The 25,939-nt window shown below is 44.8% G+C and overlaps 1 protein-coding gene across 2 annotated transcripts in view; it reads left to right on the top strand.

Moving 5' to 3' along the window:
- Window positions 1–9,318: 9,318 nt before the first annotated feature.
- The window catches only part of HGSNAT (heparan-alpha-glucosaminide N-acetyltransferase), a 45,229-nt gene continuing 28,608 nt past the window's right edge, over window positions 9,319–25,939 (top strand). For both annotated transcript variants that reach the window (XM_087856349.1, XM_045779113.2), the window contains exons 1-2: window positions 9,319–9,562; window positions 24,860–24,975. In XM_087856349.1, the coding sequence (XP_087712475.1) occupies window positions 9,334–9,562; window positions 24,860–24,975 (345 nt within the window). In that variant the 5' untranslated portion in view covers window positions 9,319–9,333. The remainder of the gene's footprint in view (window positions 9,563–24,859; window positions 24,976–25,939) is intronic.

The raw sequence follows: 25,939 nt of genomic DNA, 5'->3' as shown, positions 1-25,939 counted from the left end.
TACGATTTGTTCAAATACACCTTCTAGTCCTCCCTCTCTTCACCGCCTCAGGGATCCCATTAATTCTGACATTGGTACATTTCATGGCGTCATTAATCTCTCGAAGTCTGTTCCCATGGATTTTAAGCTGTTTGTCCCAGGCCTCCTCCTGTTCCTTCCTTTCTAGCAGTTTATGTTCTAGATCACTAATTCATTCTTCTGCCTCATTTACCCTAGCTGTTAGAGCATCCAGTTTAGATTGCATCTCATTCATAGCATTTTTAAGTTTGGCCTGATTGGCTCTCATTTATGCCCTTAGAGATTCTATATTGCTGCTGATGGTTTTCTCAATGCTAGCTATTGACTTCATAACTGCTAGCCTGAAGTCTTTCTCTGACATCTTGCTTATATCCATATCCATTAGGTCTGCGGGAGAGGCTGTTGTCTCTGGTTCTTTTTGTTGTTGTGAGTTCCTCCTCCTAGTCATTCTGTGGAGGGGTAGTTTGAGGGGATGTACAGAGTCCAAAATATCAACCACAATCCAGGCAAAATGTACCCTGGGAAAACCCAGAGGGGTTGGAAGCCACCACCAAAACCACAAAGCCATAATGAAACCCAAGAATAAAATTTGTGAAGTTAAAAAATTTTTAGGGGCGCCTGGGTGGAGCAGTTGTTAAGCATCTGCCTTCAGCTCAGGGCGTGATCCCAGCATTCTGGGATCGAGCCCCACATCAGGCTCCTCCGCTATGAGCCTGCTTCTTCCTCTCCCACTCCCCCTGCTTGTGTTCCCTCTCTCGCTGGCTGTCTCTCTCTGTCAAATAAATAAATAAAATCTTAAAAAAAAATTTTTTTTAAATGTAAAGATTAAAAACTTTTTTAAAAGAGAGGGGTGAGGGTAGGGGGGCTATAATCTCTCAATGTGGGCAAGGTAGGGTGTTTCAGTACTTTTTGGGTGTATTTTGCTCTCTTTGTTAGAGGACACTACTTCCCAGAGTTACAGGGGAAATAAAAGTGGATATATATAAAGGTAGTATTGAATAGGGAAAAAAGGACTACATTGAAGCTTATATCTATAGATAAAAAAAATTGGTGTAAAAAAGTACAAGTTAAAAAGCTACTATGAAATATGTTGTATTAAACATCTAGTTGGAATGAGAAAAAGGTAAAAAGAAAAAACAGAAGAAACATGAGAAAGAATTAAAAAAGAAGTTGTATCTGAGAAATACACAAGCTGTGAGGCAACATCTGGAACTCAATATACTATTTTCCCCTGGTGTTGGGGTTTTACAGTTTTGTGGGGACCCTTGGGTGGTCCTCCTCTTGTTCTTCCAGCTTGTCTTCTGGGGGAGGGGCCTGCCTCACTGTTTCTCAGGCAGCCCTGCTTGGGCGGAGTTGCCCCACCCACTATCAGGAGGCTGGGCTCCGTGGAAACTGGTTTTTTGGGCTTTTGTTCTCTGGCAGCTTTTCGTGCCTTTTTGGAGGGTCAGAGCAAGGAAAACGATGCACCCACACCTCTGTCCCAGGGCAGAGAAATCACAGTCTGCTCTTCTCCAAACCCTCCAGAATACAGTCTCCCTTTCTGAACCCGCTGCTGAAATCTGCAGCCTCCCACGGGTGTGCACACCCCCAGTGACCCTCCCAGCGGTAGACTCAGGGCCCCCGCCTGTCTCTGCCCCCTGTGTTTCCAAAACCGCAGGTGGTCCGGGTCCACGCAGGCAGTGGCAAGGGCCCCAGTCTGGGTGCACCCTCTGCAGCTCCTGGATCCTGTTTGAGCACCCTTATCAGGCCCTTCCCGCCACCCCTACTGCCCTGCAAGTGATTGCCAGTCCCCTGGCTGGCCCAGGAGGCTTTTGCGCTCCGGTGTTATATCATTTTCCAGGGCCAGCTTATGGCGGCTCCCTCTCCCCCGTTTATCTTCTGATATCTGCCCGCAAAATCACAACTCTGTCCGGCATACATTGTGACCACAGATTTTCTGCTTATAGAGATCCAGATACATATTCTTACAGCTCAGGCTGATTTCGTGGGTGTTCAGAATGGTTTGGTAGATATCCAGCTCAATTCAGGGTACCCGTTCAAACGGGGCCCCTACTCCTCCACCATCTTGCCCCAACTCCAATGGGCACTTGAAACATATACACTTTTATTTTCGATTATTTGTCAATTTACCTCAAGCTGAAAAAGAATCCAGAACATTTTCATCCCCTCAAAAAGAAATGCCACACCCATTAGCTATAATCCTCTATCCTCCCATTCCCCTCAACCTCTACCCTTAAGCAACCACTAAGACATTTGTATGTCTTCTTTGGAGAAATGCCTATTCAAGTTCTTAGCCCATTTTAAAATTGTATTGCTTGTTTTGTTGTTGTTGAGTTGTAGGAGTTCTTTATATATACTGGATATCAGTCCCTTACCAGACATATGATTTGCAAATATTTTCTCCCATTCCATGGTTGCTTTTTCACTATTGGTCATGTCCTTTGATGCAAAAACTTTTTTTTTAAAGATTTTATTTATTTATTTGACAGAGATAGAGACAGCCATCGAGAGAGGGAACACAAGCAGGGGGAACAGGAGAGGAAGAAGCAGGCTCCCAGCTGAGGAGCCTGATGTGGGGCTCCATCCCACAACGCCGGGATCACGCCCTGAGCTGATGGCAGACGCTTAACCGCTGTGCCACCCAGGCGCCCCTGATGCAAAAACTTTTTAATTTTGATGAAGTTCAATTTATCTTTTTTGTTGTTGTTGTCTTTGCTTTTGGTGACATACCTAAGAACTCACTGCTGAATGTAATGTCATGAAGCTATTCCCCCATATTTTCTTCTAAGAATTTTATACTTTTAGCTCTTACATTTAGGTCTTGGATCCATTTTGAGTTAACTTTTGTAGACAGTGTAAGAAAGGGCCCAACTTCTAGGGTTTTTTTTTTGCATGTAGATATCCAATTTCCCCAACATCATTTGTTGAAAACGTTGTTTTTTCCCATGTTGAAAATTATTTGACCTTATATGTAAGTTGATTCTGGGCTTTCTATTCCATGTAATTGGTCTAGATCTCTGTCTTTATGCCAGTACCATACTGTTTTGATCATGTAGCTTTGTAGTTTTGAAATCCAGAAATGTGAAACTGCCAACTTTGTTCTTTTTTTTCAAGATTGTTTTGGCTATTTGGTGTCCCTTATGATCCCATCTAAATTTTCGATGGCCTTTACTATTTTGCAAAAAAAATACCATTGGGATTTTGATAGACATTGAGTTCAATCTGTAGATGACCTTGGGTAGCATTGATATCTTAATAATATTGCCTTCCAATCCATGAACAGGGCTCATTATGGCCTTGATTTGCATTTTCCTGATGACTAATGATTTTGAGCATTTTTTTGTGGGTACTCACTGGCTATTTGTATATTTTTCTTGGAGAAATATCTATTCAGACCCTTTCCCCCATTTTTTTCTTTGCCCATTTTAAATTCAGTTGTTTGGTTGTGTTGTTGAGTTGTAGTTCTTTATATATTTTGTACACAAGTCCCTTATCAGATATATTATTTGCAAATATTTTCTCACATTTGATCAGTTGTCTTTTTATTTTCTTGAAAGTAGGGAACCCAACACAGGGCTCGATCCCAGGACCCTGGGATCATGACTTAAGCCGAAGGCAATGCTTTAACTGACTGAGCCACCCAGGTGCCCCCAAAGTGTCTTTTTTTTTTTTTTAAAGATTTTATTTATTTGAGAGAGAGAGAGAGGGAGAGTGAGCATGAGCAGGGGGGGAGGGGCAGAGTGAGAAGGAAAACAGACTCCCCCAGAGCAGAGAGCCTGACATGGGGCTCAATCCTAGGATCATGACCTGAGCCAAGGGAAGATGCTTAACTGACTAAGCTACCCAGGCACCATGAAAGTGTCTTTTGAAACACAAAAGCTTTAATTTGATGAAGTCCAATTGATCTGTATTTTTCTTTTGTTGCTCATGCTTTTGTTGACCTAAGAATCAATGATCAAATCCAAGTTCATAAAGACTTATCCTTATGTTTTCTTCTAAAGGTTTTATAATTTCTGATTTAACATTAAAATCCTTGATCCATTTTTGTTTAATTTTTGTATATGGTGTAAAGTAAGGGTCCAGCTTCCTTCTTTTGCATTTGGCCATCTAGTTGTCCCGTACCATTGTATTGTATTGACGTGTCTATGCTTTATACTCCTTTGACTCTTCCGCTCACTGCGGTCTGATCTTTGCTGCTACCCCTACCCCTGCTGTTACCAGGTCACTAATGACCTGGGAGCTAAACTGAGTGGATAATTTTCAGTCCTATCCTTCTTGAAATACCTCTTGACTTCTGTGATATCACAACCTCCTAGAATTCTTCCTACCATTCTGGCTTCTTCTTCCTAGTCTCTGCCCATCCCAAGTGTTCCTGAAGGTTCTATTCTTAGCCCAACACACATTATCTGGATGATCTCATCCTCTTCCATGGCTTCACTTGCCATCTCTGTACCGATTTTTTCCAAATACTTAATTCTTTACATCAATTTTATTTGCAAATCATATATCTGATAAGGGAAGGTTAATCCAGTATATATAAAGAACCCCTATAACTCAACAATAACAATACAACCATCCAATTTAAAAATGAGAGACTGATACACATTTCTCCAAAGAAGAACATTTCAAACTCAACATTTCAACATTTCCCAAATAACTTTTTTCTCCAAATCCGCTTCTTCAGTATTTCCTACATCTATAAATGGCATGCTATCCATCGGATTTCCCAAGGCAGAAATCTGGTTTGTATGTAATAAAATGCAACCATTTTAAGTGTACATCTCAATGAATTTTTTTAAAGGTTTTATTTATTTATTTATTTGAAAGAAAGAGAGAGCACATAGGAGTGGGGGGAGGGGCAGAGGGAGAGGAAGAAGCAGACTCCCCACTGAGCAGGGAGCCTGACTCAGGCTCCATCCCAGGACTCTGGGATCATGACCTGAGCTGAAGGCAGATGAGTAACCGACTGAGCCACCCAGGTGCCCCCCTTTTCTTTTTCTTAACAGTGTCTTTAGCTTTAAAAAAATTTTTTTCGGGTCTTTGATTTTTAAAAAATGGTTTATGTACTATTTAAGAAATCTTTCACCCAACATCTAACTCGTTCTTCTTTTAATAAACACTATACAGAGGGGGAAAAAAAGAAAAGAAAAAGAAATCTTTGCCTAATCCATGGTCATAAATATTTTCTCCTATAAGTCTTCTGTATTTTCTCCAGAAGTTTTATAGTTTCAGCATTTATGTTTAGGTCTTTCATCTATTTTTTTGTTTGTTTTGTGACTTCGTTTGTTTGTTTGTTTTGTATGTGGTATGAGGTAAGGGTCAAAGTGAATCATATAATTGTAGCATTATTTGTTGAAAAGAATATGCTTTCCCCTATTAAATTCCTTTGGCAATGTGGTGAAAACCAAGTTGCGTGTGTTTATTTCTAGGCTCTCTATCCTATTCCACTGAAAACACACTATCTTTTTTTTTTTTAAATATTTTATTTATTTATTTGTCAGAGAGAGAGAGAGAGGGACAGAGAGAGTACAAGCAAGGGGCTCAGCAGAGGGAGAGGGAGAAGCAGGCTCCCTGCTGAACAGGGAGCCTAATGTGGGACTCGATCCACGGACCTGAGCGGAAGGCAGACGGTTAACCGGCTGAGCCACTCAGCCATCCCCAAAACAGACTGTCTTGATTACTATAGCTTTATAATCTTGAAATCAGATAATGCAATTCCTGCAACTTTGTTCTTTTTCAGAATAATTCTGGCTATTCTAGGCCCTTTGCATTTCCATATACATTTTGGAATCATTTGTCAATTTCTTCACACATGCAAAAAAAAAAAATCTAAAAAATAACCTGCTGGAATTTTGATTGGGATTGATTTGGAGAAAATTGGCATCTTAACAGCAATGATTCTTTTAATGTATGAAGATGGTATTTCTCTCCAGCTAGTTAGGTCTTCTTTAACTTTCCTCATCAATATTTATAGTTTTCAATGTTCAAGTCTTCAGTTTTATTAAATTTACTGCTATGTAGTCATTTAAAAAACTCTATTGTAAATCCTATTTAAAAATGTCAAGCTCCAATTGTTTATGTCTGGAATATAAACATAGAGTTTTGTATATCGACTTTGAGTTCTGTGACCTTGCTAAATTCACTTAAGCTTTCTAGTAACTTTTTTTTTTGTATTTGTAGATTCCTTAAGATTTTCCACATATACAATCATGCCATCTCTGAGTAAATATAATGTGTAAGTTTTTAATTTCTTTTTCTTGCCTTATTGCACTGATTAGGAACTCCAGGACAATGCTGAGTAGAAATGGTGAGGGCAGACAATCTTGTCTTGTTCACGATCCTAGGAGGAAAGCATTCAGTCTCCCCAAGTGTCCAGTTAGCCCTAAGTTTTTCATAGATGCCCTTTATCAGACTGAAGAGATTCCCTTCTATTCCTAGTTTGCTGAGAATTGACTAGGTATTGAATTTTGTCCAGTGGTTTTGTTTTGGTCTTTTTCCTGCACGTGTTCGTTGCGTGTGGCCACAGGGCTTGCTTTGGACAGTGAAATGTGAATGCAAGTCACAGACATCTCCTTACGGAAGGAGCTTTAAGAGCCAGTGGGGGATTTGCGACATTATGTTCCCACTGCTGCAGGAGTGGTGGAAGCTGCTGTTGGACTGAAGCATCGGGCATAAATGTGAGCAAGAAATGAACTTCCGTTGAGATAAGCCAAGAGATTTAGGGGCTGTTTATTAGGGCATCATAGCCTAACAGAGAAGGTTCTTGCCCTCAGGACAAACTTTTTGCCTACATGGAGCTTACATTCTAATGCAAGAGAAACACATAAACAAATGCACATTCTAATGTCAGGTAGAGAAGAAAACAGAGCAGATACAGTGAGATACAGGGATAGAGGAAGTTTTAGCTTTAGATTAAGGTAATGAGGAAGGCCACCTTGAAAAGCTAACAGTTGAGCTGAGACCTGAGTGAAGTGAGGGAGGGAGCCGTGAGGTATCTGGTGGAAGGGTGTTCCAGGTGGACAGCCAAGCACTGCTCTAAGACAGGAACTCCCGACTCTCCTGGCCATGGAGGATTGGGACGAAGCTGAAAGTGCCGTCCTCAAGGAGAGGAGAGAGAAGGATATATCTACCCTGTGGCCCCTGTGGCCCATTCTGGTTCTGTGGGGACAGAAGCAGCTGTTGGACAGTAGACAACTTGTTGGCAATGGCCTTGCCAGATGGCTTAGACACCACTGTCCCTTGAGTCTTGAGATTCTGAACAGTGGGACAAAGAAGAAAGAGGGAGTAACTGAACATTTTCCTGACGTTCAGACATAGACACTTGTCTTCTCTGAGAAAGAGGATGTGACTGACCTTTGTGAGACAGTCCATGACCATTATTTTCCTGAAAGTTATTCTCCACCTTAAAACTCATCAACAGCTTGCTATGGTCCTTAGGACGAAGCCCAAACTCAGTTCTTTTTTTTTTTTTTTTTTTTTATCTTTTATCTTTTTTATTTTTGTGAGACAGAGAGAGAAAGAGAGAGAACAAGCAGGGGGAGGGGAAGGGGCAGAGGGAGAAGCAGGCTCCCAGCTGAGCAGGGAGCCCAGTGCAGGACACATGCGGGACCAGATTCCAGGACTCCGGGATCATGACCTGAGTCGAAGGCAGCCACTTAACTGACTGACCCACCCAACTCAATTCTATTGACTAGCTCTGTCCCAGAATTCCGCTTCAGTTACACTGGGTTCCCACGCTGGGCTCTGCTTTATCTGAGCCTGTGCAAAGGCTGTTCCTTCTATTAGGAACTCCCCCCCCCCCTTTTTTTCCCAAGATTTTATATTTGACAGAGAGAGACACAGCGAGAGAGAGGGAACACAAGAAGGGGGAGTGGGAGAGGGAGAAGCAGGCTCCCTGCTGAGCAGGGAGCTGGATCCCAGGACCCTGGGATCATGACCTGAGCAGACGCTTAACCACTGAGCCACCCAGGTGCCCCAGGAACACTGCCTCCCTTGGCCTGGCTAACATCCCTCAAACTTGGTTTAAGTGTCAGTCTTCCTGGGAGTCTTTCCAGACCAGCTTAGGTGCTTCTGTCAAATGCTATCTTAGCATCTTGTTCTACCAACATAGCACTCACCATACTTATTGTAGCTTTAAAACATTGTCAGGTAATTCAGACACACAGGGAAGTATAAAAAATAATTGGGGGGGGGGCGCCTGGGTGGCTCAGTCGGTTAAACCACCGCCTTTGGCTCAGATCATGATCGCTCACTGTATCGGGCTCCCTGTTCAGCGGGGAGCCTGCTTCTCCTTCTCCTTCTGCCTGCCACTCCCCCTGCATGTGCTCTCTAACAAACATATAAATAAAATCTTTAAAAAAGGTAATATAGGGGTCACCCATATGCCTATCACCCTAGTTAAGCAATGAAACATTGCCAGCCGAAGCCCACTGCGATGACATCTTGCTCCCTCCCTACTCCCAACCATTACTTGAATTTAGTGTCTATCTTTCCGTATCTGTCTATAGTTTTATTACATATGCATATATACTTAAACAACATACAGTACTGTTTTTCTGGCTTTACACTTTACGTATAAGTTATCACAAAGGGATTTGTGCAAATTGCCTTTTGCCCTCAGCTTTATTTTTGTGACTCATCCATGTTGATACACATAGATCATTTCTACAGCTGTATATATTCTACCACAATTTACCCATTTTCTCCACTGATAGACATTTAGAGTGTTTACAGGTTTTTGAAATTCGAAAGCACTCCGCTGCGAGCATTATCGAACGTGTCTCCTCCGTACGACAGTTTCCCCGGGTATATAGGAGTGCAACTGCGGAGTCATCGTGCCCGCGCGCCTCTAACTTTGCATCCGAGACTGACAAAGAGCATCAAACTGGTGGTACCCCATGGCGGCTTTGGAGGCGCATCTGTCCCTCTGGAGGGTGAACGCCTGGGGGGGCTGGGACTCTGCCTGTCTTGCTTACCATGGCATTTCCAGAACTGGGGCCAGGGGACGCTAACGCCCGTTTGTATGGTGAATGACAGGACCCAGGAATTGAGCAGAATGTTGCTCAGGGGAGTGGCCACAGACTGGGGCGCCGCGGCCGCTGGCCTGCAGCACCAAAGAGCACTGCGTGCTGGGAGCGCACCTCGGCTCCTTCCCGTGCTCGGGTCAGCGGGCGCAGGGAGCTGGCGGCCCCGCCCGACGCGGGGGCAGGCCCGCGACCCTCCCCCGCCAGCGGCCCCGCCCCCGGCTCCGGCTTTGCCCCCGCCCCCTCGGTGAGTCAGGCGGCGGCGGTGGTGACGGCAGCCGGGAGGGAGGCGATGACGGGCGCGCGGCCGCGTGGCGCGGAGAAGCGCCGGGCCCGGGAGCGCGGCGGCGGCGGCAGAGGAGCGGCGGCCGAGGCGGCGGCGGCGGCGGGCGGCATGAGCGGGGCGCCGGGCGCTGGCCGGGCGCTGGCCGCGCTGCTGTTGGCCGCGTCGGTGCTGAGCGCCGCGCTGCTGGCCCCCGGCGGCTCTCCGGAGCGCGGTGCCGAGGCCGCCCCGCCGCGAGGTGAGTGCGGACCCCGCGCCGCGGCGGCCCCTCCCGCCGCCCGTTCCGCTGGGGGGCGCGGCCAGCTGAGGGGCCGCGCGACTGTCCCCTCCCCCGGGGCGACGCGCCGCCCCCTCCCGGCTGGGGCCCCGCCGCGGGCGAGCGCTCGGAATAAAGCGGGTCTCCGGAACTAGTTTTTGTTTCCTCTGCGTTGTAGGGAGCGCCCTCGGGCCGGGAGTCTTTCGGTGTCGGCACGTTTGCCCGCTGTCGCAGACACGGCGCGGGTTAGCCTCGCGGGCTCGGGGGACTAGTGCTGTGGAGGGGCCCGACCCCTTCGTCCAAAAAGCACCCACCCGAACGGGAAACACCCACCCGAACGGGAGGGCCGCGGGCCGCGGAGAGAGCCGCCGAGCGGGACAGCCCCGCGCCCACGCCCGCCCGCACGCCCCGAGGCTGCCGCGCATCTAGGTCTCCAGGCGACTCTTGTTTTACAGCGGAGAGCCTTTGAGGGGGAGACCTGTTACTCCCCAAATGCGAAGCTAAATAAGAGACGGACGGGCCGAGAAAGGGGCGTTTCCGACGTGCAGCCCTCGCCTAGCTTACTGTTTGCGGGGACTTTCCGCTCCGCGAAGGGGACGCACGACTTGGCGCGTGGCCGGCTGCGCTGGGGGAAGCTGGAGCGCGGGCCGCTGCCCGGCCGGGCCGCCGTGGTTGCGGGGCTCGCAGCGCTGCAGCCCCGGGCCGCGGCTGGGCGGGGAAAAGCCACCCGCCGCGCTGGCCTGCAACTCGCTAGTAAACGTCCGACCTAGAATAAGAACTCCGCTAGCGGCGGCGCGGGGACGGTGTGGATCGCAGGCGCTGGTTGTCGGAACTCGAAGCCCCGTCTCCAGCGCCCTTAGGCACATTTCACGGCTAGGGTGATGCGAGGGACAGTTGAGGCCTGGGTTTGCTGGCGCCCTGCGGTTTGCTGGGAAGCCACGAAACAAGATTTTTGGCCTGGGAGGGGCAGCGTGGGGTATTTTTGCTGGGGGTGATTCTACTGCCGACTGGGGGTGTCGGCACTCAGCTCCTCTAGTGTTTTCCTAATTTGCGTGGTCTCCCAACTCCCCGGGGGAAATGGTGAAAAATACTCCCCTAGAACCCCCGAAACGGGAATCCCACGGCCCCAGGAGATGATAGTCCCCAGCTCCTCCCCAGGGGATGCTTTGTTCAGGGATTATGGGGTCAGTCAACTGCAGCAAACCCTATTTGATCAGGGTTTGGGGAAAGGTCTGCCTGTCCCCTGCCTCTCTTCCCCCCTCCTCCCATCCCGTTTTCTGTATCAGAATAAGGGCAGTTTCGGCGTCAGTGCGTGTACTTCAGACTGTCCCTCCTCCCTGGCCAGAATCTTGTAGGGCAAAGACTAAATGAATTTTGAAAAACCATCTTAGCGGATTACATTTTGTATTACTGCCTCCCCCACTCCTGACTCTGTCCCCTCTACTCCCCTTTTATATTGGAGGAAACGGACCCTAAGAGGTTACGTCATCAGGCCAATCTTAAGTTGTCAGGGACAGATCTCGTGCAATGCCTTTTTTTTGTACTTTAGCACCATTTAATAGCGGTAATTATTTTAGGACAGAGGTGATTTGTAAGTAGTAATTCTGTGGAGTTAGGGAGAACATATTAATATTCTTAAGTGATCCACTCCAGAACCTTCAGGGAGCTGTGTTGAGAGGACAGCTAGGCTTTACTGCCACCTGGAGTTCAGGTTTGGGCTGGACAACTTCCTACTAAGAACTCCATCTTCCTATGGTTTGAGGACTCAAGTTTACTTAGAAAGAAAAAATAATAAATAGACAATGTCTTTAAAAATTTGTCCTGCAAAGATACTCATGAACAGAGAGCTAGGCCCAGAAATTAAATTTTTGGAAACAAAATAAAAGTCTGATATACAAACAGCACAGTTACTCGGGCACTATTGAAAGGTGACTTTATTGAGAAAATTGGTTTTTTTTGGATATAATGCTCCTTGAGTGTTGCCCTGGTATTTCTAAGGTCATCAGTATCAGAAGTTGGCGGCTTTTTCTTGAAACTGAGCATCAAGTTCAATTTAGATGTCATAGTGGATAGCCTGGGAGTTGTATCCTTGTGGTGACTATTAAGACCTGTTAAAGTCTGAAATTCGTTTGGAAATTGAAGAACCCTACTCTACCCACTACTGAAGACTCAGGAATATGAATAAAAGCATTAGTTACTCCAACTATGAAGGGATGATGATATGTAAACAATTACAGAGGAAAAGGTCAATGGATAGTGACTATAAATTTGAAAATGAAAACTATCAAAACGGAACAAGGGAAACTAAAGAGAACTATTTGAAAACATGGCGTGACACGTATCTGTGACAGGTATGACAAAGGATTTAACATCTGTGCTATGTAAAGAAATGATACAAATCCTAAAAGAACCTCAAGACTGAACGGGCGTTAAATAACAAAAACTCAGCAGGGTAAATGTAAAGATCAAATTGGCTTTATTCAGTAATTCATGAATCGGCCAGTATCCCATCCAGCGAATAGAAGGAGCTCCCTCAAGCTGCAGAGAAAGAAAGGTTTTATTATTTTTATTTTTTTTAATATTCTATTTTATTTATTTGACAGAGACAGCCAGCGAGAAAGGGAACACAAGCAGGGGGAGTGGGAGAGGAAGAAGCAGGCTCCCAGCTGAGCAGGGAGCCCCGTGCAGGGCTCGATGCGGGGCTCGATGGGGGGCTCGATGCGGGGCTCGATGCGGGGCTCGATGCGGGGCTCGATCCCCGGACCCTGGGATCATGACCCGAGCCGAAGGCAGACGCTTAACGACTGAGCCACCCAGGCGCCCCTGAGAAAGAAAGGTTTTAAAAGGCAGAGAGGGAGAGGAAAAAAGGAAATTATTAGCAAAGAATGCATTTGAGGCCAGGATGCTCTCCTAGGGGTAATGGAAGGGGTCCATCAGTACATTACCTTCTGGTGCTGACGGTCAAGTTCCAGGTCGCCTGGTTAAAGGTCGCTTTTCTGAGAGGTGAAGGTGCAGTTAGGTTAGGTATTAAGTCTTGATGGGGTGTAGCATAAGTGACTTTATTTGGGGCCTCCTGTCTCCTCTTTAACAATCTCCACCTTTCGATCACACTCAGCTTAACTGAGAGGTGTGATCGAAGTGTAAGGCTCTACCCCCACTCTCAGCTCTGTAGTTCTCAGAGCTTTATATGCAAGTTTGTGATCTTCGTGTGGTATCCATAGGTCATGTTGTTTTGATTTGTTTTTTGGGGGGTTTTAAAGATTATTTATTTATTTATTTATTTGCCGAGAGCACAAGCAGGGGGAGTGGCGAGGGAGAGGGAGAAGCAGGCTCCCCGCTGATCAGGGAGCCCTGATGATGAGCCGGGGCTCAACCCCAGGACCCTGGGATCATGACCCGAGCCAAAGGCAGCCCCTTAGCCGACTGAGCCACCCAGGCACCCCTGTTTTGTTTTAATCTTTGTGGGATTCATAGGCCACAATTTCAAGGTTTACTGTCTTTCAGTCGGTCATTCTTTGTTGCTTTCTGATGTTTCTATATAAGGAGATCATTTGCATGGTGGTTAGTGGCTGCAAAGATGTACTGAGAGCTTTTGAGAGAATCTAACACACCAGGGAGACTACTACAGTTATTACAAGCAGGCTAATTCCCAATGTCTGGAGTGCATTTCAGAGCCACTTGGGTCCCCAAGACCCAAACCAATCAAAAATATCAAAATCAACTAAGTCAAAAAAAGACCTGTTGAAGGAGTCACCTCTGGAAGCCAGGCGGCTTGCTCCGTGATCCTCTGCCTGAGTTTCAGCTTCCCCAGAAGTGTTAGTGCAGGTGCAGCAGGTGGTTTTGGCCGTAGTTCAGAGATCTCTTTTTTTGGCTTAAATATAACCAAGGGCTCTCCTATTATTAAGAACAACTTTGGACGGAGAGTCTAAGGATCTTCATTGGGCAGCTATTGTCTTAGCACTGGATTTTGCAATATCTTTAAGCGTTAAGGAGAGGTTTCTGATCATATCCTCGTTGACATGTACTCCTAACCAGTGAAGTATGGTCCTACCAGAGGAAGTGAGTTAGAGTCATGAATGCCTCCTGGTAATTCCTTTCTGACTGGACAGTGCAAATCCTGGAGAGTGGACCAATGAGGTGTCTTAGTTCATTTGGCCTTAGTTCTTTTTTTTTTTTCCCAAGATTTTATTTATTTATTTGACACACAGAGATAGCAAGAGAGAGCATGAGCAGGGGGTGGGGAGAGGGAAAGACAGAGGGAGAAGCAGGCTCCCTGCTGAGCAAGGAGCCCAACCTAGGGCTCGATCCCAGGACCCTGGGATCATGACCTAAACTGAAAGCGGATGCTTAACGACTAAGCCACCCAGGCTCCCCTCGCCTTAGTTCTTAGCCCCACAATTCGATAGACTAAGAGGCATTCATAGTGGTAACCACCACCGACAAGGACAAACTCTTTGGGGGCACAGATCACTTCCTGCTATGGTGGTGTGGTTAAGGGATTCATTCTCAGGAATCATTTGTATTTGCCTGTTCAAGCCAAAGGGTCAGCGAGGTTTCCTCTTAGCCTAAAATAAACAGTTGTTCTAAGTTCCAGAAGTTACCCACCTTAGCAGTGGCCTGTGAGTTACAGATGATGGCATTATCTTCCTAGGCCAGTGCCAGAGTAAAAGACAGAAAAGGAGGAAGAAAGAGTTCCATGTTTAAAGTATGCAGTCTCGATTGGGCATCTTGGGAGGAAGCCCGCTGCTTGATGTCAGCTCCTTCTCTTCCTATTCAGTTTCGTTGGGAGGGCGCTAGTGCTCGTATAGGACCCCATGTCGGGTGGAGCCTTCTTCACAGCGAGATGCATTTCCGGGGCTTACGTCCCTGAAGTCTGGCTGCTGCCTGGGTGGTAAGGAGGACGTGGAGTCCCTGCCATGAGATTCAAGGGCAGTCTTTGTTCTTGGTGATTCCAATCAGAAGGCTGGGAGAAAATTGCAAACTAGTTTGGAGAGTTGGAGCCAAATTTTTGAGGAAACTAGAATAATTCAGGATCCAGTCCAATTTATAACAGAACCTCAAAGACAGTTAACAGGATTAGAATCTAATACAGACAAAGGGGTAAACATTTCTTCTCTCTACAATTACCCTCATTTTTAATAGTAAAACTAATTTGTTTGCATTAAACTTTGCCTGATTATTTTCTTAAGTGCAGCCAGAATAGTGATTGACCATATAAGCTCTTTATTTTTAAAAGTTGGTTATAGCTTTTTTTCTCTCTTTTTAAGAAAATATTTATTTCTAAGTAAGCTGTACACCCCCCATGTTTTAATAAAACCACTGTTTTTGCACTGAAGATGACTCAAGAATTCTTTCTTGGCTGTTGGCTCCGGGATCCCAACATTTCACAGCAACCTTAGTTCTTTAAAGCTGTTTGGTCATACCTGAGTCTATTCATATCTCTCTCAAATATGACATGCTGGTCAAAGCTTTAATAGTATAGCCAAGGTTTCAGTGGTGTCTGTTTACAAGGATCAGACTCATCGAATCTCTGTAAATAACTATATGGCCATGAAAAGAATACCCAAGAGCTTTCCAATTCTGGAGGAATTAGGTAGGGAGAAAAAGTAAATGTTTCATCTTTGTTTGCAAAGGTATATCTTGTCAATTTGTTGATACCTTAACAGAAAAGAGAAAAAGGTCTCTTAAAATCTGGAAAAGCAAAATGTGAGAGAACCGGCAGAGTTTTAAACAAGAAGTCATAAAAATTAATAATCCTCCTCCTCGGTTCATTCAGTCCCATGTTATAAATTCTTGTCCTACTTGAATACTGTTTTTCCACTAGTTCTGGAAATTCTTTTCTTTCTTTTTTTTTTAAAGATTTATTTATTTATTTTAGAGAGAGAGAGATTGTGTGTGAGTAGGGGGAGGGGCAGAGGGAGAGAGAGAGAGAATTCCAAGCAGACTCCCCAATGAGCATGGAGCCTGACGTGGGGCTCAATCTCATGACCCTGAGATCATGACTTGAGCTGAAACCAGGAGTCGGATGCTCAACTGACTAAGCCACCCAGTCCCCCCCTCCACTTTTGTTTAAAAGATTTATTTTAGAGTGAGAGAAAGAGCGCACACATGTGTGCATGAGTTGGGGGAGGGGCAGAGGGAGGGATTCTCAAGCCGACTCAACCTGAGAGCAGAGCCCAATGAGGGGCTCAGTCCCATGACCAATGAGGTCATGACCTGAAGTGAGCTGAAACCAAGAGTCTGATGCTTAACTGAGCCACCCAGGCGCCCAATAGTTCTGGAAATTTTTACCCAGTTCAGTTGCATGATCTGAAAGTTATCAGAAACCCCTATTCTAGAGTACTTGTCAGATTCTTTTCCATGAATTTCTCTGAAGATGAAACACATTTGCAGGAAGCTTTTGTAAAAGCATCTGAGTAAAAACAATAACTCTCTGTAAATGACAGAAGACTTAAAAATGCCTTTTGTTAAAAATATGATAAAAGTTCATTACAATGGAATTGACAAAGAAATTTGGTTATTTTCGTGAATACATACTCAGATAATAACTAGAATTACAGGTGTTAACATTATATCAATACCTATTCAATCTTCAGGAATTTCATACAGTTTCTGGAACACTTATATTAACATATATCCATGCAAATATAATCTAAGAAGGTTTAGCATCCTGTTTGACAACGCTTCCCATGTAATTTAACATACCAGGTAAGCCTATTAAGTTTAACATCTTCCCTTTTATAAGGAGAACAAATCGTTTGAGATATTCCAAGGGACCATCTGGAAAACCCAAGGCTAGTTCAAGGTCAAAGTCAAAAAGACTTCATTTAGAATTTGGTTTTGGGGAGGTTTGTTAAAAGTATCAAAAAGTTTGGATACTTCATTAGATAGGGTCATAGGTCACTGTGAAATAATACTTAGTTATCCATTTCACCAAGTAGCAAAGACTTCATAGGCAAATACAGAAAGTCAAACAGTTATACAAAGCTGTACCTATTTTAATACTGAAAAGACTCTGGGTTTTTTTTCTAACTAAAAACCTGATAAACACAAAACAGAATTTTTGTTTTCTAGGCAGATTATATTAAAGGTGAAGAAAACCCTTTGGTTATAATTTATTAAGAGCAGACCAATAACCTAAAAGAACTCTGTCCTTTTAATGGAGAGAAAAACCAAATTCTAATTTTGCACAGTGTACTTTTGATATTTAAACTCATTTTTAGGAGCTCCTGGCTGGCTTAGTCAGTAGAGCATGTGACTCTTGATCTTGGGGTCATGAGTTGGAGTCCCACATTGGCATAGAGATTACTTTAAAAAAATGGGGGGTGCCTGGGTGGCTCAGTTGGTTGGGCATCTGCCTTCAGCTCAGGTCATGATCCTGGGGTCTTGGGATCAAGTCCCGCATCGGGATCCTTGCTCAGCGGGGAGTCTGCTTCTCCCTCTGCCTGCCATTCCCCCTGCTCGCGCTCTGTCTCTCTCTCTATCTCTGTCAAATAAACAAATAAAATCTTAAACCCCAAAACCTCACTACATCTGAAACTAATGATGTACTGTATGTTGGCTAATTGAGTTTAAACCCCTGAGTTTTAGATCAATTCATTTTCATCTTAGCCTGACTACACATTAAAGTTCCTTTTCAAAGATTCCCTTCTTTTTTACCATCAGATTTTGTCCTGTGTATTCCCTATGTCCTATGTATTCTTTTTAAAGAAAAACCACCCTGATTTTAGGACAGGTTTCCTTTTTTTTTCCCCTCAACAAAAATACATTTCCATTCCTCATACCTTTTCATGAAGGCACACATGCTACTTTTCTTGCATATGGAAATATCTCCCTTATTATCTCCTGTAGCTTTAATCCTGCATGTTAATTAGGATCCTTTAGGAACTTTAAGAAGTAAGTAATTGTGAACTATCTTTTACAGTAGCATTCTGTGAGTTGTCATATAACCGGGACATGGGATGCAAGAGCACCTGGCCCTGGGGGTCCCAGACAGACCAGGTTCTGCCACTCAGCAGCGACAGAATCCATAGGCAGAGAGACGAGTGATGTTGAAACAAGAAAGGGATTTATTTCAGTGAGGCCAACACTGGGACAATAGCAGGCTAGTGTCTCGAAGACTGTCTCCCTGGGGCGCCTGAGTGGGTCAGTGGGTTGGGAGTCTGCCTTTGGCTCAGGTCATGATCCCAGGACCCTGGGATCAAGCCCCACATTGGGCTCCTTGCTCAGCAGGGAGCCTGCTTCTCTCTCTCCCTCTGCCTGCAGCTCTGCCTGAGTGTGCTCTCTCTCTCTCTCTCTCTCTCTCTCAAATAAATAAATAAATAAAATTAAAAAAAAAAAAAAGACTGTCTCCAAAGTGCTGAAAATAACTTCCAGGTGTATAGAAGGAAAATATGGGGCAAAGGTCGGTGGGTGCACACAGCTGGGCAGTGAGGGTCTGGTCGACCACTGCCTTAGAGTCAATCAAGGGTGGTGTCTTGCTGGCTCTGGGCCGTCCTTATTGCTTGAGGGGGATGTTGCAGAGGATGCCTTGCCCTCAGGGTTCCCCCCCACCCCCCAGCCAAGAGACAAGCTGGAAAGAAGAACCCAACAGAAAGTTTGAGGTCAAAATGGAGGCAGTTGAAGTCCTCTTTCAGGCAGACTTACAAATGTTATGACTTCTGGAAATGTGCTTTTTTCATAGAAAATTTCTCAGGGTGGCATGAAGCATGTTTACTAACAGGCTCAAATATCTTCAGTTCTGTAAAAGGAAGCAAAAGTGGTCAAGCCTATATTCAGTAGTTAATGTTCCAGCATTTTATCTTATTTGGAAATGATCTGGATATTCAGTGAATTCAACTTAATTTAGCAAAACTTTAAGGTTTCAAGGTTACCAAAAAGATTGGGGAAACTATTTTAAATAGTTCACATAAAAATTTTTTTACGTCATTATATCTATTCAATTTACTTGTTCTTATCAATTATGGTTAGAATACCCATAAAACATCATGATTCAAAAATGACAGACAGCCACTGTCCCTTGTTGACAAATTTAGTAACAGACAATATGAACATATTTGATGAGTAAACCTGGCTAGGATAAAAGTGTCATATTTAATGTAGAAAACTCTAAAGACATACCTATTTTAATTAAACCAACAATCTTTAATACCGAATGTCTTCCCAGATCATATGAACCTGAAAAAGCATTTGAATTAGTTTCTATTATATTTCTGAGATTTAGAAATACTTAATTTATAAACCAATTAAATAGACCTCTTTACAAATTAATTTTAGCAATTTAGCAATTTTCCAGAGGTAGAGAATGCCACCCATCTACACACATACACACACATAGACAGACAGACAGACATTAATGTATAAGCAGAAACCTGGTAGTTATTATTGTAAAATTTTTACCATGACAGATATGATAATGCAGAACTCACTAGTTTACAAAAGAACAGTTGAATCCTCACTTTTTCTGGCCGATGGAGTAAGTGCAAAAGGTTTTTTAAACAATTTTTTAGAGAGAGAGTGAGAGGCAGAGAGGGCATGAGCGGGAGGGAGGAGCAGAAGGAGCGGGAGAAGCAGGCTCCCAGGCGACGCGGGGCCCAGTCCCAGGACCCTGGGGTGCTGGCCTGAGCTGAAGGTACTGCTCAACGGAGCCACCCAGGTGCCTCTCATGTTCTGCGTTTTAATTTTAGTTTCCCCTTGGCTCTTTAAAGGAATAATGCAGCAGTTTCTCAGAAAATCCCTGAGTCTTGTCAACTCTGAGAGGAGCGCATACGGGGGTCCCTCCTTTGAAGGTAGATATGGGGATGCCTGGAAGATCATTGCCTTGGTTGACTTTGTTCATGGTCACGTGAAGTTACTTCAGAGAGAGGATAACTAGAATGAGCACTCAGGTGAAGGAGGATGGGGGAGCAACAGGGATCACATGAGTTCTATAGCCTTTTGTTGTAGGTACCTCTTCTGTTTTTAATTTTTCATTAGTCTTTTACGATAAATTTTTCAGTGGGGCTATTTTGCGATTTTGAAACCTTTCGGAGGCTTCTGCATTCCAATTAAAATTATGTATCACATTCTGTTTAATTTGGGAATCCTTACCTTTAACTGCACTTCTTAAATGAGCTGATCTAATTGGAACATCACTCAAAATGGCCACTGTAATTCTAGCTTGTCGTTCGTAAGCTTTTGCCATTTTTGTAGATATTTATGGCTTTTGGGACCACAGTTCTTAGACATAAAATAAACGTGCCAGATGGTAGCACACTTCATTCTTTAGAAATTAAGGATCCTGTCTTTATCTTTATTATTATTTATTATTTATTTTTTAGCTTAGCCTTTGAGTTTCTCAGAGCCAGATTAATACCTAAGAGGGATGTGCTGTGGGGGTAGGGTTGTGTGCTGTTTCACGGTGTATGTCATTGCACATGCACAGAATTTTTCTTGAGGTTGGCAGGTGACCTAGTGTCAACCCTACTGGTTCTGTGACCCGTCTGTCCTAACACGGGTGTGTTTGGACTAAGTGGTGAGCACTCCAACAGCTCTTAAACGCTTGACTCGTACTTAACCAATTTTTGTGGCTTTTTTGGCCTCCCCGATTCCCATGAACAGTTAACCTTTCCATCATGTGCGTATTCGCAGAAACCAGTAGTAGTATCTGAGGAACTGAAACTGTAGACATCAGCCGTAACCAAAGAACTGAGGGTTGGGGAAACCCTCAGAATGGGGCCTGCAGACTGATTCCAAACAAATGGGAACAGCAGCTGCTCCCGACATGGACTCTGGGAAAGGATTCCCAAAGGAGAGCAGTGGACTAAAATGCCAGCACTTTCCAGTGTGGAATCTGAGAACAGAACCGAAAGCTGGGCTTTGGAAGTTTCTGTGGAATGGCCAGTAAAAGGCCCTGTGTGTACCCCCTGCAGTCCCCGTGGAGTCTTGGGCTGGGAAAAGGGCTGAACCAGCAGACCCCAACAGATGGGGATTGCAGATTGGGGGCTCCCCATGGTGGGGAACAGTGCACTGCTACCAACTGTTCCCACGTGGATCTTGGAACGGGATTGAGGACTGGGGTTTTCCACTCAAAAAGCCTGGATTTGTGGACTGAAGAGCCAGTTAGTTCGAGGGCTTGATGCAGAACGTGGAGCACAGAACCAAGAGAGAACTCACCCTCAGCGCTCGGACATGGTGAGCAAGACGGTGAACTCAGAGTGTTTGTGGGGTACCATGCCTGTGTTTCTCATGTTCCCCGAAGCCGTCGGAAGTCTCCTTCAGTACCACTGCTGCCACCAAATCTGTTAAATAACAAAAAGACAGCTGTGTAGGGGCGCCTGGGTGGCCAGTCGTTAAGCATCTGCCTTCCGCTCAGGGTGTGATCCCAGTGCTCTGGGATCGAGCCCCACATCGGGCTCCTCCACTGGGAGCCTGCTTCTTCCTCTCCCACTCCCCCTGCTTGTGTTCCCTCTCTCGCTGGTTGTCTTTCTCTCTGTCAAATAAAATCTTAAAACAAAGAGACAGCTGTGTAAATTCAAAAGATCAAATTGGCTTTATTCAACAATGCACGAAGTGGGCAGCATCCCACCTAGCAAACAGTGTAGAGAGGAGCTTCATTGAGCAGCAGAAAAGGAAAGGTTTTTAAAGGCAGAGAGGGAGAGGAAAAAGGAAATTATTCACAAAAATTTGCACTGTTTTCAGCACAGTGACCCTCCTAGGGGGAAGCAGAAAGGGCTATCAGCAGATTAGCTCCTGATGCTGACCAGGAAGTTCCAGGTTGCCTGGTTGAAGGCCCCATTTCTGGAAGAAGCTGAAGCCGCAGTTAGGGTAGGTATTAAGTCTGGGTGGGCTTTAGCATAAGTGACTCCATTCTGGGCCTGCTGTCTCCTTTTTAATGGGGGTTAAGTGGTTAAATAAATGAACATTCCAACAATTCACATGAAAAGAAAGTACTGATGGTAAACATTTGGAAAACATTTTCAAACTTGCCAATCATTACTTCAAAACTAAAACAATAAGGAAATTATATTTTCTATACATCAGGCTCAAAAGTGAGGAAAAAAGTGAAAGACTAAAAATCACTGGCCCAGCTTCTAGGGAACAGATCTGTCTACCTTCAGGAGACTGGCCTCAGAGGTCAGGTGCTGGTCAGACTGGCTGCATTGTAAGTCCTGGTGGCTGGTTGGTGACTCGAGGCAAGTTGTTTGACCTCTCCAGGCCTCAGATTCCTCGTCCAGAAAGTGGAGACCTCAGTAGCTATTTCATAGGGCTGTTGGGGCCTGGTGCACATTGAAGTGTATGATCTGTGTCACCTGGGAGTGCACAGTCTCCGCAGTTGTCACCATAAATCACTGCTAAACTGGAGAGGCATTTGGCAGTGCATAGCCAAAGCTATTGAAAAAGCTATAAAATTTCACTCCTGGAAGTTAAGGAACTATGTCAAAAGGAGAACGTGTTAATTTTCAGATGTATATAGCATAATTTCTTAAAATAGGAAGAAAGAGGAAATGGGAAGAAATTGGAAATGAAGTTACGTGAACAAAGCAGAAACAACTGGGGAAAATATTTAACCATATGTTCCCGACCCCGATGAAGCTGTGCGTCGGCCGCGTGTGGCCTGACGTTAGAAGTCTCACGTGTTCAGCTTTTACTTCGTTTCTGATTCTGCGCCAACCATGTTACATGTATTATCAACCGTAGCCTTCCCAGCGGTCCTGTGAAGTGCACACTACTATGACTTGTGACACTGGGATTTCTGTGAAGAAATTTCTATTTGGTCTCGCCCCCACCTGCCCCGATTCTTGCACAGGACTTCTCCTCCTGGGAATTTCCTCGGTGGGGGCCAAGGTGTCTTTGTTAGGTTAATGAGGTGACCTTCCGCACTGCTCCTGAGGATGGGGCTGGTTGCCCGGAGACCCAACCCTGTGATTGGAGGGTTGGAGCTCTTAGCCCCACAAGGAGCTTCTGGGGAGGGTTGGAAGGCCTTGAATCGGCACTAATGACCGATGATTTAATCAATTGCCTATGTAATGAAGCCTCCATAAAAACTCATAGGATGGGGTTCAGAGAGCTTCTGGGTTGGTGAGCAATTGGAGATTTGGGGAGAGTGGTGGCCTGGGAGGGGACATGGCAGCTCTGTGCCCTTTCCCCTTCTCTCGCCTTATGCGTCTCTTCCATCTGGCTGTTCCTGAGTTGTATCATTTTATAATGTACCAGCAGTCTACTAGTAAAATGTCACTCTGAGTTCTGTGAACTGCGCTAGCAAATTAATCAAAACTGAGGAGGGGGTTGTGGGAACCTCCGGTCTCTAACCGGTTGGGCAGAAGCATGGGTGTAACCTGCGCTGGTGACTGGCGTCTGAAGGCGGTGGCGGGCTTGTGGGACTGAGCCCCTGTCTGTGGGATCTGACACTGTCTCCAGGTAGTGGGTGTCAGAATTGAGTAGAATTGTAGGATGCCCAGCTGCCGTCTGAGAATTGCTTGGTTGTGTGGGAACCTTCGCCCGACAATAGAAGCTGCGTGCAGAACCTCTAGACTTCTAATTTATTGGTGAGGAAACAGACAGGGTGGGATTCAAATTCACGTCGGTGTAACTTGGGAGTCCCGACACTTAACCCGCCATGTTTTATCCCTGGTCCCAAACACTGCTTCTACTAGAAGAAGCTCTTCAGAAGGATGACAAAGAACAGAGAAAGTGATGGGTGTAACTTTATTTAGTCTAGAGGGGGAAAAGATTTTCAGTAGATTATTAAGAGTTATATATTATTAGGGTGCCTGGGTGGTGCAGTTGGTTAAGTGTCCAATTCTTGGTTTTGGGTCAGATCATGTTCTCAGAGTCCTGGGATTGAGCCCCACATCTGGCTCCCTGTGCTCAGTGTGGGGTCTGCTTGAGATTCTCTTTCTCTCTCTGACTTCCACTCATGCTCTCTCTCTCTAAGATAAATAAATAAATCTAAAAAAAGAGAATTGTATATTGTGGGTTTTGTGTTTATGGAGAGCTGAATAAGGGTAAATTCAGGTAAACTTTAAAATGAGGGATTTAGATTGGGTACAGTGAAGAATTTCCTGAATTAACCAAATAACTGTTCACATGAGTTTCTGGGGCGCCCTGAAGGAAGATTTCATATTACAAAATAAAAGAGGCTACATTAGGGGCGCCTGGGTGGCTCAGTTGATTAAGTGTCTGCTTTCAGCTCAGGTCATGATCCCAGGGTCCTGGGATCCAGCCCTCTGTCAGGCTCTCTGCTCAGTGGGAAATCTGCTTCTCCCTCTTAAAAAAAAAAAAAAAAAGAGGCTAGATTATTACCTTTCTCATTGTGTTATTAAATATTTTTTTTTCTCTCTCTCTTTTTTGACCTAGAAGCTAGAGGGCATATTAATTTCTCTCTCATATAATAGTATAAATGTGGAGGTTGGTTTAAATGAAACATTTTGCTTTCACTTTAGCTAATAGTAGTTCTCTTTGCCTACCAAGTTGGCAGGTGAAATTTAGAATGTTCATGGTCGTGGTCTTTAGGTCATCCTAAGAGCATCTAGTAAAGTGGTGAGCTCTAAGCCTTGGGAATACAGAGCAGTGGGTCTTTCTCCCTTCAGACTGAAGCTCATCCTCTCTTCTTATTTCAAATCTGCTGTAGAAACCAGAAGGAGAATCAGAAGTCAAACCCAAGTGATATAAGGCAGAGCTTCTCAACTTTAAAGGGTGTGCAAATCACTGCAGAGCCCTGCTAAGCGGGCATCCTGTCATCTCCCGAGCTGCACTTGGAGTGGAGTAACATAGTCCAGGAAAGTTTGGGCTTTGGAACCACACAAACTGGGTTTACACAGTGATTTTGCAGAACTCTGGCCGTGCACAGTGATCAAATCCATGCGAGCCTTAATTTCTTCATCTACAAAATGGAGAAAATACCAGCTCATGAGATTGGCATATTGTCAAATGGAAGAGATGTGAAACTAGTAAAGTCAGTGCCCCTCATACTTTAGCATGTGGTGAACATGGTCCATTTACACACGGGATGTGGATGGTGTTAACTGAATCCTCGTCTGTAGTAGAGGCATGTGTGCAAAAGGGCACCTGTGTGTGTGTGTGTGTGTGTGTGTGCACACGCGCACACGCCTATGTGTGCGTAGTTGTTCAGTTGTGTGTTCACAAAGTAAGGGACGAGAGACCCCAGAGCCTCCGAGTACAGGCATTTGAGAAGCACGCCTGTGAAGCCACTGTTCACACAGGTGCACTTTGTCTCTAATGTGTCTTTCAGGTGCTTTTTCTGCTTTTTTTAAACTTTTTTTCCCTAATTCTTACCAGACTTAGATAAAAAAAAGCATGTAGACCTGAAGATGGACCAGGCCTTGCTGCTCATCCATAATGAACTACGTGGAACAAACCTGACTGTCTTCTGGAATTCTGAACGCTGTTATCACGTAGGTATCATGTTCACGCTCACAACTTTGTTTGCTCTGGGTCTCTTTGGAATGATCCTTAATGCTCTCATACCTGAAGCCCTTTACATGTTCACTTCAGTTTTCTAGGTCAGGTAACAAATAGGCTGTAGAAAGAATCAGAAGACATATAATCAGGGAGAATGCCTAGCAGTGAGCAACATCAGTCTCTTCTCTTTTCCCCTCCCCATCTTTTAAAAACTCAGTTCTTGGTGATGAGTGAAAGTGATAGACCATGTTTTATTTTACTCCTCTGCCTGATGCATAACCCCATTGCTGGACCAGAGAAGGAAGGAGTGAGACACCTGGGTATTCTCCAAGGGCAAAGTAGTGAGGACAACGGGGAGGCTCAGGTTGAGGTGTGGCATTTATTCCAGGGATCTGCCCTCCTGATGATAAAGGATTTATTTATTTTTATTAAGTTTTAAATTTTATTTATTTATTTATTTATTTATTTATTTATTTATTTATTTATTTTTAAAGATTTTATTTATTTATTTGACAGAGAGAGACAGCCGGCGAGAGAGGGAACACAAGCAGGGGGAGTGGGAGAGGAAGAAGCAGCCTCCCAGTGGAGAAGCCCGATGTGGGGCTCAATCCCAGAATGCCGGGATCACGCCCTGAGCCGAAGGCAGACGCTCAACCACTGCGCTACCCAGGCGCCCCAAGTTTTTAATTTTAATTCCAGTACAGTTAACATACAGTGTTGAGATTAGTTTCAGGTGTACAATGCGGTGATTCAACAACTCTGTACATTACTCAGTGCTCAGGAAGTGGACTCTTAATTCCCATCACCTATTTCCCCCTCCCCCCACTCATCTGCCCTCTGGGAACCATCAGTTTGTTCTCTATAGTTAAGAGTCTGTTTCCTGGTTTTTGCCTCTCTCTCCTTTTTTTTTCTTTGCTTCCTTGTTGATAAAGGATTTATTTTATCTGAAGGTACAGC

The sequence above is a fragment of the Ursus americanus genome, chromosome 27, assembly GCF_024610735.1.
Source record: "Ursus americanus isolate L20-20 chromosome 27, mUrsAme1.1.p, whole genome shotgun sequence".
In the NCBI taxonomy this organism is placed as follows: Eukaryota; Metazoa; Chordata; class Mammalia; order Carnivora; family Ursidae; genus Ursus; species Ursus americanus.
The sequence above is the reverse complement of the archived record's forward strand: the minus strand, read 5'-3'. Positions and strand labels throughout refer to the sequence as shown.